This window comes from Dermacentor andersoni, chromosome 4 (assembly GCF_023375885.2).
Source record: "Dermacentor andersoni chromosome 4, qqDerAnde1_hic_scaffold, whole genome shotgun sequence".
Taxonomy (NCBI): Eukaryota; Metazoa; Arthropoda; class Arachnida; order Ixodida; family Ixodidae; genus Dermacentor; species Dermacentor andersoni.
Genome location: NC_092817.1, coordinates 22,339,788 through 22,357,259, shown reverse-complemented (window position 1 = coordinate 22,357,259; position 17,472 = coordinate 22,339,788). Strand labels below are relative to the sequence as shown.

Genomic DNA, 17,472 nt, shown 5'->3' with positions numbered 1-17,472 from the left:
GCCAAGCTGGCTTATGCACGATCAAGCTGAACTGGACCGCATCAGAATATCACATATTTCTCTGTTAGGCTGCGTATGTTATGCAGATGGGACACCATGGCAATATAAAAGCAAAATACTGCATTAAAGCAGTATATTCGGCGTGGCAGTAACCGTGCTCGCAGTCTATCCGCAAAACACCTGTCGCACGTAAGTATTGTGGCTAGTCACTATAACGTAAGTCACCACGCCAGGCTACAGCAGCTCTCGCGGCTTTTGAAGTAGAATAAAGGAGGGTCAAAGTCAAATTCGAGTACAATTCAGAAAAACTGCCTATGTTCGTTATCATAGAAAATATTTGCCTTGTATTATCGATACGCTGCCAGATTTAGGCCTACTCTCAGGCTTTCGAATACCATGCAGTTATATCGTATCAAACCATCGATCTTGTTTGGTTGATTAATAGATGCTCAGCACGAACAAAAAGCAACTTACCGTTGTCCATTAAACCGTGGTACCGCGAGCTATTATTTACGCTATGGTCACACGCGATGAGTAGAGCTGGAAGCTGCCCAGGTTGTCAAAAAGCACTGAATGAAATCGTCTGCAGTACGCGCACATCAAAGGTACCCGATGCAGACGACATTGCATTAAGAAACTATTCGCACAGTGACACCGAGACATCTTATACTCTACGAGGTTTTAAACATCAAATAAATTAATTTGGAAGTAGTATAACCTCGAAATTTAATAGCTTAGAAAGTTGTGTGGTATGCCAAGAATATTGGTTTCCAAGTGCCACCGGTGCCACCACTTGGGTGTCTGTTGTTCATAAACGATACGGGATTGGCGATAATCTATGGCAAGAATCTGTACTAATCAACTGGGTGAAGCGCTGTAGCATTAATTTAGGCAAAAGTATTATTCTCAATGAACAACTTTAGTTCAAGAACATTATCCTTTGCATGAACAAAATGGACGAGTGTAAGAGGAGAGAGAGAAAAGGGTACATGAGTCGAGAACACAGCATCAGGCTTTGAATATGTATATTTAATTCCATCAGTTTTCTAAAAGATAAAAAAAAGGATATCCTATCATGAATGAGTGATGACATACAGTTTCTGTACATGGTTAACAAGTAGGGAGGGTGCAAATGCATACACACTTCCTCAATATCTGTAGCATAAGTTTCACAAATGAGCATCTCATAAAGACTAAGTATGACAATAAGGCAAGAAGTCTGCTATCGAGAATGTGTATGACGAAACAAGCCGAAAAAGTATGACAACAATGTGTATCCCCCTCCCCCCCACTATTCTATAGAAAACAAGAAGTTTTTATCGTGCAGACATGGGCACAACCAAACTTTTTTCTTGGTTAGTCCACACTCACACAACAGCACTGAAAGTTATAATTTTTGTACACTCTGGAAACAAATGAATAATCTGTGCGACTAGTGAGCTCATATTTCCTGTTATATACATATGCTGCATGCCACAATGCCCCGTGTATCGTCAAACAGTCGCACCTTGTAGCAAAAAATAGTCACTCTGCATGCACACTAGGAACACCCACTCACTAGGGCACACCACACAAGATAAAACCTACGGCAAGGAAATGGCTTGATAGTGGTGGAGAACTCGAGTAACATGTGATATGTTCTCAAGGTGGGCTGGCTCTTTCAATGAACAACTTGCACCAACTGTAATACATTCCTCTTTTAGAGAATCAAGCTTCCACAATTCGAGGTCATAAAGTTGCACAGGAAAAGTTTCCTTCAACTATGCAATAACGGCTCATCAAAAATCAACATTTAACATAAAAGAAAAATGACTTCGGCCTGCACCCACACTGCATTCATTAATCAAGGGAGAGCTCAGTACAAATAAAAGAAAAACAAAAATGCCCTTTGAAACATTCAAAATGCTTATGCACTTCCTATACGATTACATGATGAAATGACTTGTCTACTTTTGACATAACATGACGTATCCATAATGTCTTTTAAAAACTGGAACCGAATTGCAAGAGAGCCAAGCTCAGTGGTGCATAAAAACAGCCGTGAAGACATGTCGTACTATGCATGTGCACCAAAATCACAATGTATGGCTTTTCTCCCTTCAACCCTGTCGCAAAAGAATTTTCAATACCAATTCAGAGCATCAAAATTCACACTTGTAGCACATACAAATGCGGAGTTATGCTCTCAATCAACCACTTTTTGCAAAACATCTGCACTTTTGCACGACATCACATTCCGTACATCCCCACAGCAGTGACAAGCGCTCACTGATGTTGCAACATTTCTGCCTGCCTATCCTCTCAAAGACAACACGAAGATAATGCTGATGAGAAATGTGCCTAGGCACAAGTGTTTTTGATCACATCCACTTCCATTACTTGAAGACAGCTGACACATACTGAAAGAGAAAGTTGCACTGCATAGTCGGAACAAAACACAAAACTAAGCGAAAATTCAATAGGTAGTTTGGTAAAGGCACCCGAGTACTCAAGTGCAAAGATTTAACAAATTGAATCCTGTCAGAAAAATCAAAACAAAACGAGATGCTCGGTGCTGGATCTCAGCAGAACTTGTCAGTGGCAGCCACCAGAAAACGGCTTGCTCTATACTCAGTTTGATACATAACAGGCAATGCTGAGGAAGCTACACAAGTGGGGCATTTATGAAAGTCTCCTTGCACAAATTTTGCAGTGTACTTGTTTTCAATCTGCAATGCTTTCAGTGGAATAACTTCTTCCTAAATTACAACTTGTGGATGTAAGATGACATCAACTCGTGTACGGTTTGTGCATCTTTGTGCTGCTGGTATGCGATGCAATGCTTTTGCTTGCAAGCTCAAGCGGAGCAATGTGGCCACTGGTCACAGAAATGTGTCACTCTGCGTGCTTGGTGGCGAAGAAGTTGAGATATACGATGCCTTCCATGTAATAATTTTGTTATATCTTGCGACATAAATGTATGTGATTTACAGTCACATGAAATAACATTATTCATACCTATGTCATTCTTTTGTATGTAGCGCACCATTTGCACACCAATGTGAGCAGCAAGAGAAATCTCTCTAACCTTCGTAGCATCGCCTGCTATGTATGAAATGAAGAGCTTAGCACTTCTGGATAGCAAACGCAATCAACCACGGTGAGAGATGGTTCAAAATGACCAGAGGAACATACATATCTGCTCCAAATTGACCAGTGGAAGTCTCTGCTATTGAGCAACAAAGGCAGCTCTGTATCGACCAGTACCAATGCCTCCTTTACTAGATGCCCAGCCGCGTTGCTCGCTTTCCCATTGCGGCGGCGGTTCCCTTAGTTGAAGTTAGTTCAGCATAAATTCCGTGAGGCGGCGCTCGTTGCCTTTTCAACTTCCGGCGGATGTGGCAGCGGTGGCTGAATGCTCCGCCGGCGCTTTATATGCGCGGGCGTCTGTTAGCTAGCGTTATCGCGGGCCTCCGAGATGGCAACAGACGCCGTGGTAATCTCAGGGGCCGCAGCACGTGATCTAAGTTGCAGACGTCCGCCACAAGTGGCGCTCGTTGCCTTTTCGCGGAGGGGAGAAAAGGGAGAGGGCCAGGAACCGAGTTTACGGACAACGCGGCTGGCATCTAGTAAAGGAGGCATTGCCAGTACATACCTTAAAGGGGTGCTGCAACAGATTTAGAACATGACACATAAACCTGCTTAGTTTTTATGCAATAATGTCATGGACCCCAGTGCCTAACGTTAACCCTGTACTCGCAGCAAGAGGCCTACAGCTTCATTCAAAATATCACCTGCTATTTCCTTCAATTCCGTAACTCCCATCCACATTTACTGTATATTCCACATACTTATATACACAATAGCCACTGGCTGAATTCCTTTTGAAATCATGAATAAGCAGTGCATCCTGGGGATAGAAAAGGGGAGAAATCTCATCACTGATAGGGCGACCGGATAATCCAGTGGCCTGAGAACAGTGCCAATGTGCCTGAACTATGACCTCAAAAAATCAGGCGGTACGATGGAGTGTTGCAATGCACAATACAGAAGCCATACGAACACAATAGCTTCGCGTAGCGATTGGCAGAGCATGGCTGGGTATTTTCAATGCGAGCACGGCAGCACCTTCAAACGATCAAAAAGAGGGCAAGGCTTATTATGAGGGTCAGCAGAACTCCAATGCCAATACCAAGTGGATTCAATAATTTTGTTAAGAAAGACTCACGAGGAGGTGCCCTTTAATAACGGGCAAAGGTGTTGCAGGTCCCCTATAAGATGCACATGTCTACCTTAATTTTCAGTATCGTTTATGGAAGCTTCACTTCATTCATCAAAAATTTGCCTTTAGCCTAATATTTTGTTGTGCAGGGAATTTGACATCCCTAAATATGATCAACAAAATATGAGACCAGATCTTAAATAATTCTTGTCATATTTTCTAGAAACTTGCCACCCCATTTTTTCTTTTTGTACCTGTGATAACGAGAGTAAGGGAGGGCGCTTCAAATTAAAACCACATTAGTCACACCATTATATCTGAGCAAGAATTATTACCTCATTGAAAAACTAAAAAAGCAAACACTTCATAATCCTGCTTACTGCCAGAAAGTATGGTCTGTTCATTAATCTACCGGTTGCTATCACATTAGCTAAATAGTGACTACCTTTAGCTGTAACTTGATAGAATCATTAAAACATTTATTTTGTTCCATCAAGCTTAATTGCAGTGCTGCATTTCTTAGAAGACTTTGCATTATTTCTTCTTGAAACGTGATTACACTACAGAAAAAGAGTTGTTACATCTGTGCACAATTTCTTTCAACCACCTCCTTTCTCAGAATAAAGAAACTGTTTCGACTCAAGAGAATATAGTTTCTTTCCTACTTTTAAGCATAGTGTTAAACCCAGAAGTGCCTTAGAAGCTTCAACAAGTGCAAGCAACTCCAGCAGATTGCTCACAATTCAGAAATTGGCAAGCACAGCAAATTGCTCCCATGCACTAAGGTCAACCTTTTAAGTCTACTCATCGTTCATTCAGGAAAACTCAACAGCACCCTGTAGTCTAACAGTTATCAGTAACTTGTCTCAGTTATGTGCTAACAACATACATTAATTACTGAATTTACTGTGTAATTATGCATGCTACATTTATGACACTGGCATCAACATACCATTTGGCAAAAGTTCATTCAGTCTACTGAGCCCTAAATGGCTCAGCACGCCATTTCCAGCGTCTTAGACCGATGCATTTCTGGTATGGTTCCATAAAGTACTTTCTGGGTGCCACGCAAGCTAAGTCAGTGCTGCGTTGCTAGTATGATGGGCTGGCAATGCTCTGCAAAATATTGTGCAAAGAGAATGAGTCTCACAAATTATGGTCAACTAGCCATATTAAAAACTGACAACTAAGTGGCCACCCATTTTTAGAGATGTGACCAAGGTTGCCAAAATTGTTACCAAAGATTGCTACATACAAAAGGGTGCTGCGAATGGCTAGCTACATATCTGATTGGGCCCAGGGCAGAATTGTTGGGCAATGACTAGCTGCTGATATGACACACAAATTCACTGTTTCAGTCCTACCAGCAATCTTATGTTTCCATAAATCCATGTAATGAAACCATAAAAACACTATGTGTAGCAGCATACCAATCAACTGCACAGCAGTCACTAGCCAGCTCAGTCATGTAGACGAAAAACAGTTCAAATGTGCATGTTTCCTCGTGTGAAAAGTTGTGGCATCAAAAGGTCATGCATGTCAAATGCAAACATTATTTGGCACACAGTAGCCCACCTTGCAAACAATGTTGGCCTTCAGATCAATCTCATGAGTACCTATTTTCTTCTGCAAAGGTGCTTAAAACTGACAAAAAAAAAAAAAGAACCAGTCAAGCACTGTCAGAAGTACTTAAAGCAGCTTAAAAGAGTGAAAAAAATAGCTTGTAATGTCAATAGTCATGCCACAACCGACGGCACATTGTTTATTACTGCCTACCTCACACCACTTTAAACTTTAGACATTTTTTCATGTCAATGCAGATCATATGAAGAGGTCATGGAAGATGAACACTTGAATTGATTAACAGTGTGCAAACAAGTTAACCCTCAACCACCAGCAAAGTTTATATAAGGAGACCCTCACATCAGGTCGTCAAGCTCCACTTGTTCACTCACTGTTTATCAACCAGACCCTCACAAGGAGACCCTCAATATGGGACCCTCACGTCAGGTCGTCAAGCTCCACTTGTTCACTCAGTGTTTATCAACCAGACAGGTAGACAGGTAAAAACTCCAAGACAGTGCAGACTCGAATGCTTTAAAGAAGCACATCACAGCAAAAGAAATATGGGCACTTGTTAACCACCCAAGAATCACATGTCCAACAAATTTCACCTTTGTTAGTGCGTGGTAGGCACAACCACTCCCCTCAATTCTGATTGCCCCCTCCCCCTCCACCCCCCTTACTTCACTCTAAGCTTGAGCATTTGCAACTTCACAAAAAATTGAAGATGGCAAGATATGCGTGTGGCAAAGTCCCACTGTTGTACATTGTGAATGATGCCTTGGCAAGTAGTATCTGGTTCCCCTAATTGTGAACACTCTTGAAAAGTAGGAGGAACACACAATGACACATTTCTTGAAGTTCGCACCAATATAGTGACCAACATTCTACTATTAGGCACACATTAATAACAGTTAATGGCCTCTCAGATGGCATCAGGTCTAACATGCAGCTGTTATCACCGTATTGCAGAAATTTTCAAGACATAAATAAGTTTTGGCGTGACCCATAGGCACATGCCTGCACATAACTGTGCAATAAATACATGGCAAGTAGAGCATGAAATAATACAGCTAACATATACAAAAACCAATACACCTCAGAGGAATCCATGATCCACTATTTTGTTATATATTGCAGTTTAGGTTCTGAGGTGTTTTACATACTGCCTACAATTTTTTTTTTTATTTCTGCCAATGTTACAGTAACCAGAAGGCAAGATGAACAGGAGGGACCAGCAAAAAGAAATATTAGCATAATTTTGTGCATAAAAGCGACCGTTCATCTAGATGCATACGCACTGACCTCTCTACATGTAAAGGTAATGAAAACTGAGGGAAAGAACAATACAAGAAAAATAAAGGCATGCATGCAGAAACCAAACATCATTATATCAACTGCACTGTCCTTAGCATATTTAAAAAAGCTGGGCAGATCCTGCTTGACACCTCCGTGGAATGGCAATCCCCAGAAAACCGCAGCACATGACAATGCCCAGAATACTTGACTAGAATGTTGGCAGTTCTACTCGCATGATTGGAGCCAAGCCCGCAGTACACTTGAACATGTCACCATGTGCAGTTTCAAAGTCAGCCCCTCCCTCACTCACTCACTCACTCCCACATGCACGCACAAACACCGCACAATGACCGAAATTGTAGTATGCAGTGCTGCCTCCATCTGCTCAGCAGTGAAGAATCCAAGACCACAAACGGTGAGGTCTACGACTGTCCATGCACAGTGGCGCCTGGCACCTGTAGCGTAGCAGAGTACTCGATAGGTGGTGCAGCAGACGGTCCTGAGTGGGTCGGCTTTGGGGCTGGGACACCAACGTTGCGAGACTTGCAAGGGGAGGCTTTTTCTTCTTCCAAATGGCAGCAAATGTGGAAAAACCTTCACAGGGATGCAGCGCTCGCACGCTCTCTCTACCACTTGTCTAATCAAGAGGCGTCTTTAAAAAGTTTTACAACACGCTCAAACTTTTCCAACGAGTTCTGAACAGTCTGCAGGGCAAGCTGCAGTTCCAGGCGCCGCTTCTGCTGGTTCTGCAGTAAAACAACAAAAGCAAGCAACAGTTGCCCATTTCAGGAAAGAACACACAAACATTTACACTTTCTATAGCATATTGTAACAGTGCCATCAACCAAATCCATGTTGGTAATACTGGCACATAGAGGCCAAAAACGTGACGTACGCTCCTAGAACAATGCTAACAATGCAACACACCTTCACAAAGACCTTGCACCACACATAATGTCACAGGGATTGCTTACTACTTATGTGTGTGCATCTAAAGCATTCTCACAGAGGAAAGCAAATGTGTGTTCTTGAGCAATAAATATTGAAGCACCCTATAATTAAATTTGTATCTACCCGTTACATTACACCGAAACAACATGAAAGAAAAACCGCCAATATGAGAATGATGCAGCATATATATATATATATATATACAGGGTTCTTTTTTTAGCTGCACCAAATTTTAAAAAATTGCCTGTGGCAGATAGCACAATTCTAATCCTTGATCTAAAATACTTGATCAGGCGTCCATTACTTCTACGAGAAATCAAAATACTTAAATAATTAAAATGATATTAATTACATTTTAATTTATTTACATTATGGCCATTATTTCAATCTACAAATTATAGCCGTTGAGTTCGCAGGGCATATTCGCTTGGAATGAATTCTCAGGACTGCATCAGTTTCGAGGCATGAATTTTCAAAGTGTCCGATGAAATGCACTGGCAGGTACTTTTGTGCTTCAATGAATAAAACGGCACTTCTTTAAAAAATCTAACTGGAACGCCATTGCATTTCGTTGGACACTCTAAAAATTACTATCTCAAAACAGATGCAGTCCAGAGAACTTGTTCCAAGTGGATACGCTTTGCGAACGCACCGGCTATAATTCGTAGATTGAAATAGTGGCCGCAATGTTAATAATTTAAAAAGTTAACATAATTATGTTAATTATTTACTTAAGTATTTTACTTCTTGTAGAATTATTGGCCGCCTGATCGAATAATTTAGATCAGGGAATAGAATTGTGCTATCTGCCACAGGCAATTTTTGAAAATTTGGTGCAGCTAAAAAAAACACCCTGTGTGTATATACATATATATACAGGGTGTCCCAGCTAACTTGGACCAACATTACGAAAAAAATCGCGTGGATGTTGTTAGTGTTTATCTAAACTTACAGTACAATTTTTCTGCTCATCTTTCTTTTAGTAATTAGCCGAACTTTTTTAATATAGCTTGAAACGTTCAGGCGTCAATATGAAAGTTGTGGAGCTCCACAAATATTGCCCAACCTAGGCACTTCCAACAAGCGACTTAGTGTGGCCGTTTTTATTTGAGAAACACGAAAGCCCGTGGAGTTTAAAAAATACCACGTGACAGTGCGCTCTGTGCACCCGAATGCGCCACAATTACAGTGCCCTCAGCTGTGCTTTGAAAAAAAACATTGCTCGTTTCATGCCGTTCGTGCTGCCCACAACAGAGCGTAGCATTGTGCTTGGTTCCGAGGTAAACGCCAGTGGGTTCGGGCGGCAGTTGAAATACAGTGCAGCTCCCGTTTCTGCGCTGATAATTGCACTCTCACACTAGCAGAATGCATGTGGAGGAAAAATGACAAGCTCATGAGTTAGAATTTGGGAGCAAGACCCCAACAAACGAACGCGCATTATAACAAACTTGATAACGTCGTGTGAATTACACTTGTTGTCACAAAAGGAAGAACTGTAAATTGACATAGAAGGTTGCTTTTTAGCTTCCTGTTCATTCCTTGTCGGCAGAGAATTTGTAATTTCATATTACTTACATGCTTCTTCCACGTCATACAAAAGTTTCACACAGATGGCTCACTTCATGGATAACAGTTGTAGAGATTTATTCGCTGTGACGTCTCTCTAAAGAATGTGTTCAAACAAGTTGCCCTCTGCCATAATTCAGTATTGGCACCTTTTCAGCACGTCCGATGTAGCTTTTTTGATGATGCAAGACGGTATCTCGCTGCAGGCCTCAGCAATCTCTGCATTTAGCGCTTCTGGTGTAGTTGTAGGTTTGCAGTACACGCGGTCTTTCACATGTCCCAACAAGAAGAAGTCAAGAGGTGTCAAGTCCAGTGACCTTGCAGGCCATGCCACTGGTCCATGCCGCCCGACCCACTGGCGTTTGAAGGCTTCTTCAAGCCAGGCTCGAGCACGGCTGCTGCTGTGAGCTGGTGCACCGTCGGGCTGATACCAAGTTCACTTTAAAAATGCAAGAGGAAGATCACAGCGAAAATGTTGGACTGGGCCTTCCAAGATGTTGTTCACGTACCGCTGAGCAGTGAGCATATGGAAAAAAAATATGGGGCCAATTGTTCTTTCGTCAAAGATACCGCACCACACACTGAATGACCATTGGTACTGGTGTCTGGTCTACGCCACTCGATGCGGATTCGTATCGCTCCAGTAATGCGCATTACGGATGTTGACTTGAGAATTTCTGGAGAAGGTTGGCTCATCTGTCCAGAGCACTTTGTCAACAAAATCCGGTATTTCGTCACTGTTCACAAGGATCCAATTTGAGAAATCAAGTCGCCATTGAAAGTCTCTTTCTTGCAGCTTTTGATGCAGTTGGAGGTGATACGGACGCATTTCAGCCTTTCTAAGAACTCTTGACACTGAAGAATTTGAAATGTCAACTTCAGCACTCACATCACGCACGCTGGAATGAGGGTTTGCAGTCATGAAAGCCAAAATGTCTCCTTCAGCCTCTTCACTGATGGTCCACTTCCTGTGCCACGTCTTCTTGAAGCTACCTGTTTCTTTCAGCGTCAAGTACCGTATTTACTCGCATAATGATCACCCTTTCTTGTAAAAAAAATTGACGCAAATTCAGGGGTGCGATCATTACTCGGGTTAAATTTCCTGCGAAAATAATTTTTTTTTCAGCCCGCGTTTGCTGCGGGATGACAACAGGTCAACAAACAGGTGGCTGCCACTGTATGTACTGCAGGACACCAAAACAAAAATGGCGGCCGGCGGAGCAAACCGAACGTGCCGAACACGATTGTTTTTTCTTCTCGTGAGTACATTACGTGCATTGAAACAGTTTCTTCCGTATCAGTAATGAATAATACCTTTAATATCGGCAAGTTTGCGGCAATAACGTAGCCATGTTCACTTTGAGGGGACAGAAACAGATGGGTGCGCTTAGCTGCCAGTGACATAGAAACGCATGGCCAGCATGCTGCGGAAACTGCGGCATCTGTCTTCACTACTATCCTAATACGTCACGTTTCCGCTAAGGGTGGGCGAATATCTTAGCTGTGTTACAAGCGTCGGCGTATGAATAGGGTGCACTTCTAACGTATCAGTGTAAACGTCGCTACTATCATTGCCACTCGCGATTTGTTACATGCCCACGAGTGCAGATGAGAAGACTCGAAAGGCGCCGTTTTTGTTGTTGTTGACCACAACCTTTACAAAGCCTACACATAATAAAGGGAAGTTTGGTAGTACCTCTTTTTGTCATGGAAGTGCGGAAAGTGATTAAAGTAATGAAATGGGGCATCTACTTAACTCTTTCGGGACCGCGGTCGGGTATTGTGCAAAAATGCACGATCGAATTGCGCGCGCTCTCAAACGCGAAATTTTCGCGGTGGAACCCGTGTCGCCATCTAGTGGGGTCGTTTCACATCTCTAGTTTTTGTTTTTGTGCAATTCGCCTCTCTCGCGGCAGGCGGCGACGTATGAGAGATTTTAATCTTGGGCGCGGCGGCGGCCGAGATTGAGAAGCATGGCGTCGACATCGCGTCAGGCCGCGCGAAGAAAGAAGCGTCTGTCGCGCGATTCAGCTGCTTTAACTGCGGATTTTTCTGATACAACGAGTAGCGAAGAGTCCGAAGATTAATTCTCGAGCTCTGATTTCAGTTCAGAGAGTGATTCAGCGTCGCAATCACCTGGACCGTCAACTAGTGTCCGAAGGTGAGTATTTAGTTTCGCTTTCCGCCCGCTCTTGAGTATTTACGCGGGATCACTATATGTTCTAAATTTTTTTCTGTGTTTGGTAGGGTTTCCACAACCTACGGGAACGACGTCCTGCCCCTGCGGCAGAAGCGTATTCAGTTTTCTCCCAAGTGGGAACCTGGTGTGCATCTGACCGAAGATGTGGGTGTGGCACTCCGAAGCACCACAAAGAGATTCCTGACCGCCCTGGACTTCTTTTTCCTTTTTTTCTCGGCCAATGTTATCCAGACTGTTTGCGAGAACACCAATAAATATGCCTACACGAAGATCTTGGAGAAGCCCACTCATGCCCGTCCCGATGGGTCTTGGGAAGAGGTCACTACAAGTGAAATGAGAAAGTTCATTGGCCTCATAATCTACATGGGCATCTTGAAAGCACCGCGAATCAAGCTTTACTGGAATGTGGGAAGCATCTATAGTGGTCTGCTGCCACCACGAATTATGCCGCGGCGTCGCTTCATAGCACTGCTTCTACATGTCGCCGACTTGGACGATGTAACTCAGATGTCAAAAGGAAAGCTTCGCTTCGTGTGGTGGCTTCTGCAGCACATGAATAAAGTGTCGGCAAAGCTATTTCAGCCTCATCGAGACCTCTCTGTGGATGAGCGTATGGTGAAGTCGAAAGGGAGATCAGGGATACGGCAGTACATCAAGGATAAAGTGACCAAGTGGGGCTATAAGCTTTGGGTTCTTGCAGACCCGGTCACCGGGTAAACAGTGCAGTTTGCTGTATACACAGGCAAGCGCGAGCAGCCAGGGCCCCACGGGTTGGCTTTCGATGTAGTTTGCCAGCTGTGTGCAGAACACTTTGATCAGGGCTACAAAATTTTTATGGATAATTTTTACACCTCGACACACCTGTTCAGTCACCTCCTCGATCGGAAAACATTGGCTTGCGGCACTACGCGAAAAGACCGCGGCGGATTCCCTGTTGAATTGAAAGACACGCGCTGGGAAAAGAAAGCTCAACGAGGTGAAATTAGATGGTTGCGCGACCAAGAAATTCTCTATCTTCAATGGAAAGACCGACGCGTAGTGAACATGATGAGCACGATGCACACAGCCAACGAGACAGTCACTGCAAAAAGAAGACAAAGAAGTGGAAGTACCTGGACCCAAATTTCTATCCCAAAGCCTTTCCTAATTCATGAATACAATTCTGGAATGATTGGAGTCGACAAATCAGATCAAATGATTGGCTACTACAATGTACTGATGCGCAGTGTCCGCTGGTGGAAGACTCTCTTCTTCCACTGCATCGACATAGCATGCGTGAATAGTTTCATACTATTCCAAGAATATAGGAAATTACATCCAGACGTCCCTGAGCTGGCCAGAAATGCTTCCTTTGACCATTTAGCTTTCAGGGAGGAACTGGTGCAACAGCTTCTTCATCTTGAAGGAGCCAAGCAAACTCGTGCTCCTCCACCACCACCTGCAAAGCCTCCACTTCGCAAGCCCCAAAAAGTGGAGAGACGCAAAAATTGTAAACTTTGCTATCGACAAACCAAGAATGAGGTCAAGACTACTGTTTTCTGCAGTGACTGCAACGCACATTTGTGCTTCAATGCTTCGCGGAACTGCTTCCTTGAGTGGCACAGAGAGGGTGCACAGAAGTGAGGGGTGAACAGTGGTGTGAGAAATCACACACACAAAAAAAATGTACATAAGCCTGCAAAGTTTTTTTGCCTCAAAGTTGTCATAGAGGTATTTTAGCACATTTTGTATATCCTGAAATTTTTTTAGTGCTGCTTTTTACTTTCATATGCAACAATTTCCAACTTTTTTTTGTTTACTTGAAGAAACAATTTGCATTTTGAGATTTTTTTTTCTGTTATGTATACTATTTAGTCATTTCAATTTTTCTACAATAAAAGTCCAATCACTTAGCTTCATTTTGATGCATGTGTCAACAAGATAGTGCAAAAATTTCATTGAATAAAAAAATATTTTCTAGCAAGTATCAGAATTGCCTTCTTTTGGGCGGTCCCGAAAGAGTTAAGAATGTTTGGTGCGTGCATGCCATTTGGTTTGTCTTGAAGAGTCGTTCGCATAGCATTCGACAGATGGTAAGAACAATCATTATTAGCTAGACTTGGCACACGACATATCGCTGCGGCAAGTTTGGGGTGCGATCATTACACGGGAAATATTAAAAAATCGAATTTTGACGATAAAATTCAGGGGTGCGATCACTACGCGAGTGCGACCATTATGCGAGTACATACAGTGACTTCCTCATAATTGTGTTCGTGCTAGGTCTGCCCCCACATTTCGGTATACCTTGGCAGCTTTCCTCTTGTTGCCTCGTGCCGCTCCCAAGGCTTGCCAAGCTGCCAAAGCTCCCAAGAAGGCGAATATGTACCATGTTCGCCTTCTGCTCGCTTGAGTACGGCATGCTTTAGGCACTGCAAACAAATTCTTCGAAACGGTTGCGTGGTACGACAGTAATAGACAGTCAAGCTCACATGCATCTAGCCGCTGGCACAGCTTGGAAGAAAGGCGGCGTTGTAACAAATGATGCTCTCTCTCGCACAGGTTTCAGATGTACGATGCATGTTTTGTGTGTATTTTTTCTATTCCGCATCGACTTGAACGCTGAAAAAAAAAATTGATCTTCTCTTCATATGGGAATTAATGGCTGATGACGGCGCGTTCTTCGGCGACAGGCGCGAGTGGCTGCTGACGAAGCACTTTTTCGGAGCCCCGTCGCCAGCCGCTGCCGGTAATGTCAGAGCCGAGCAAAGGTTGAAGCCCTTTCTCGTAAGTGAAGGGAAGGCGCGGCGCTGGCCATGTTTTTACAAATCACTCATGAGAGCGCTGTAATCCCGGTGAATTCGGGCGCACAGAGCACGCTGTCATGTGGTATTTTTTAAACTCCACGGGCTTTCGTTTCTCCCGAATAAAAACGGCCACACAAAGTCTATCTCATTAGAAGTACCTGGGTTGGGCAATATTTGTGAAGCTCCACAACTTTCCTATTGACACCTGAACGTTTCAAGCTATACTTAAAAAGTTAATTAATTTATCTTGGCTAATTACTCAAAGACGAGCAATGAAATGGTACTGTAAGTTTAGATAAACGCTAACAACATCCACACGATTTCTGTTCTGAAGAATGCATAATTTTTTTCAAAATCTTGGTCCAAGTTAGCTGGGACACCGCGTGTGTGTGTGTGTGTGTGTGTGTGTGTGTGTGTGTGTGTGTGTGTGTGTGTGTGTGTGTGTGTGTGTGTGTGCGTGTGTGTGCGCGCGCCTGCGTGCGTCGTGCATGTGAGAGAAATACCATATTTGCATGACTATGTTGTTAATAATTTTTTGTTTAGTTTGTACCTTGAAAAAACCTTTCATCATGTTTAGAACAATGCTCCAAATGTACTGCGTCTTCTCTCTCTGTTATACTGTACATTTCGTATATGACTGAATTCTGAAGTGCATCATTGCCAAGAAACTAAACATTGCAGAAAACTTGCCGACCTCTACACATCAGGAGAAGAAACACCCTTATGCACAGGGGGTGGGTAAACTGTGTGGATGCAAAACTGTAACTGATAAGAAGGTGGCCACAGTGCAAGGTGGTCCAAGGCATTACAGTATTTGTTATCACAAAGAATGCCCACGCATCCCCATCCGCGCAAATGCACCTGCCCCAACAAGTGCACAGTTGGCCAGAAAATGCACCATGGTGCACCCTTAGAATATCACAGCACAGCTTGATGCCTAGTCTATCAACACAAAACACAATGGGGCAACGCAAAGAAAGGGGGTTAACCAAGGAGCCCTATTTTCATTAATCACATCATAAGAAGCCAACAAACAATGACACCAAGGTAATCATAAGGGAAACTACTTGTACTTACTAATTGAATTAAGGAAACAGTAAAGTAAGGGAAATGAAAGTGGATGAAAAAACAACTTGCTGCTGGTGGGGAACGATCCCACATCTTCGCATTACACATGCAATGCTCTACAAATGCCGCGATAGCTCAATTGGTAGAGCATCGGACGCGTAATGCGAAGACGTGAGAGCGTTCCCCAACTGCGGCAAGTTGCTTTTTCATCCATTTTCATTTCCATTAATTTATCATTTCTTTAATTCAATTATTAAGTACAAGTAATTTCCCCTGTGTTTTCCTAGGTATCCTTGTTTGTTGGCTTCTTATGAAATGGGGCAACGCAGCACATAGGCTGTGTATAGCAGAGATGGAAGTGGCCAAGGGAGTTTTTGAGTGGCTCTGGGCAAGATGTCGGAAGAAAATGTTTTTCATTATAGTTTTAGTTTCATTACACTGAAAAAAGTTCTGTTATGGTTCTGCTCCAGAACAAAAAAAAAGAAAGAGGAGAGACCCGTAATGGTTCGTAAAAGTTTTGGTTCGGATGCAAACATTTTTGAAGCAAAGTAATATTAAAAACATCGTATATATTTTTCTAAGTAACAGATTTATGAATTCTGAGATCATGCTCCGTGCCTTGACTCAATACACTGAGCATGATTTCAGAAGCAGCACCTCATCGAGTGTACTCGCTGAAATGTTGTAAGACTGCTGTTCCAATAAAACTAACACAAACTAGCGATAAAACTTGGGTAACAGAGCACTGTGCCTGGGTTTTGCTACGATGCCGATCTGCTGGTGCACCGAGCGGCAGGCTTAGATTAGTGGAGCGCTTGACCGGCTATCGCTCGCACCATCCCTTTCTGAGACACGTGCTAAAGCGGAGCCCCGAGATACGCGCCAAAATAAAAACGCTGATATGTGCTAATGCTGACGTTGCCTGACATCGGTTGTTTCGGATTGCCGAATGTCTCCATTAACTCAAAGCCAGTAAAAAATATTTCAGTTTCACTCGTAAACAAAATAATATTTCTGTTACGTTTTCGTTCTAATGAAAAATATTGTTTTGTTTCGTTTTTCATTCTTATTTTCGTTCCATTCCGACACACTGGCTCTGGAAGCAGCAAATTTGGCACTTTGGAGCAGGTTTAGAGCAGGAAGTGCCCATTTTGGAGCAGAAGATACACATTTTGGATCAGCTTGGTAAAACTCAGCCTGAGTAAAATACAGGCAAACCAAGAAACGTGTTCTACAGAGGCCCGCAAGATGTAGCACAGTTCATCCACCTGATAAAGAAAATCCCATATGGGTTTCTCAGAAACCACTATTAATAATGTTACATATTGCGTGTGCTGACTAAATGTGGCCAAGAAAGAAAAATAACCAAGGGCTTTACGCGAACAGCACCCACTGTATTTTGATTGGCTTTTGGTAATTCTAGTCAAGAGCTTCCTTTTTTGTGTGTGTTTTTTGTGCACGAGAAAATAATATTTAAGTTGAATTCGCTGTCGCCCCCCCCCCCCCCCCTCTATTAATTTACTTACTCTATAAGGTCCCACTGCAAAGGTTGTGGAGGACATCTAAAAATGATCGATAATGGCGCTTAAAGTAACCTAGGTCCTCTGCAATCAGTTTCCCCTCCAACCCTCCCAAAAAAAAAGAAAGCCCGCGCAATTAAAAAAAGTTCTATGTGACAACGCGTCCCCAAGCCAGTGGTATCAGCAGTATCAGATGTAAACATTGTCACCTAGTATTCATCATGTATATTATACATGTGCGATTCTGATTTTGTGTGGTGTGGTCGTGCAGAAATTAGAGCATCCAGAGTCCAAACTTGAGTGATGATTAGGCTGCCA

The 17,472-nt window shown here is 42.9% G+C and overlaps 2 protein-coding genes across 3 annotated transcripts in view; both read right to left on the bottom strand.

The window, feature by feature from the left end:
* The window catches only part of LOC126536013 (F-box only protein 47-like), a 44,307-nt gene extending 43,402 nt beyond the window's left edge, over positions 1–905 (bottom strand). For both annotated transcript variants that reach the window (XM_050182904.2, XM_055073494.1), the window contains exon 1: positions 475–905. In XM_050182904.2, the coding sequence (XP_050038861.1) occupies positions 475–484 (10 nt within the window). In that variant the 5' untranslated portion in view covers positions 485–905. The remainder of the gene's footprint in view (positions 1–474) is intronic.
* A 103-nt stretch (positions 906–1,008) lies between these two features.
* The window catches only part of LOC126536012 (uncharacterized), a 49,041-nt gene continuing 32,577 nt past the window's right edge, over positions 1,009–17,472 (bottom strand). The window contains exon 11 of the mRNA XM_050182903.2: positions 1,009–7,809. Within this exon, the coding sequence (XP_050038860.1) occupies positions 7,705–7,809 (105 nt within the window). The 3' untranslated portion in view covers positions 1,009–7,704. The remainder of the gene's footprint in view (positions 7,810–17,472) is intronic.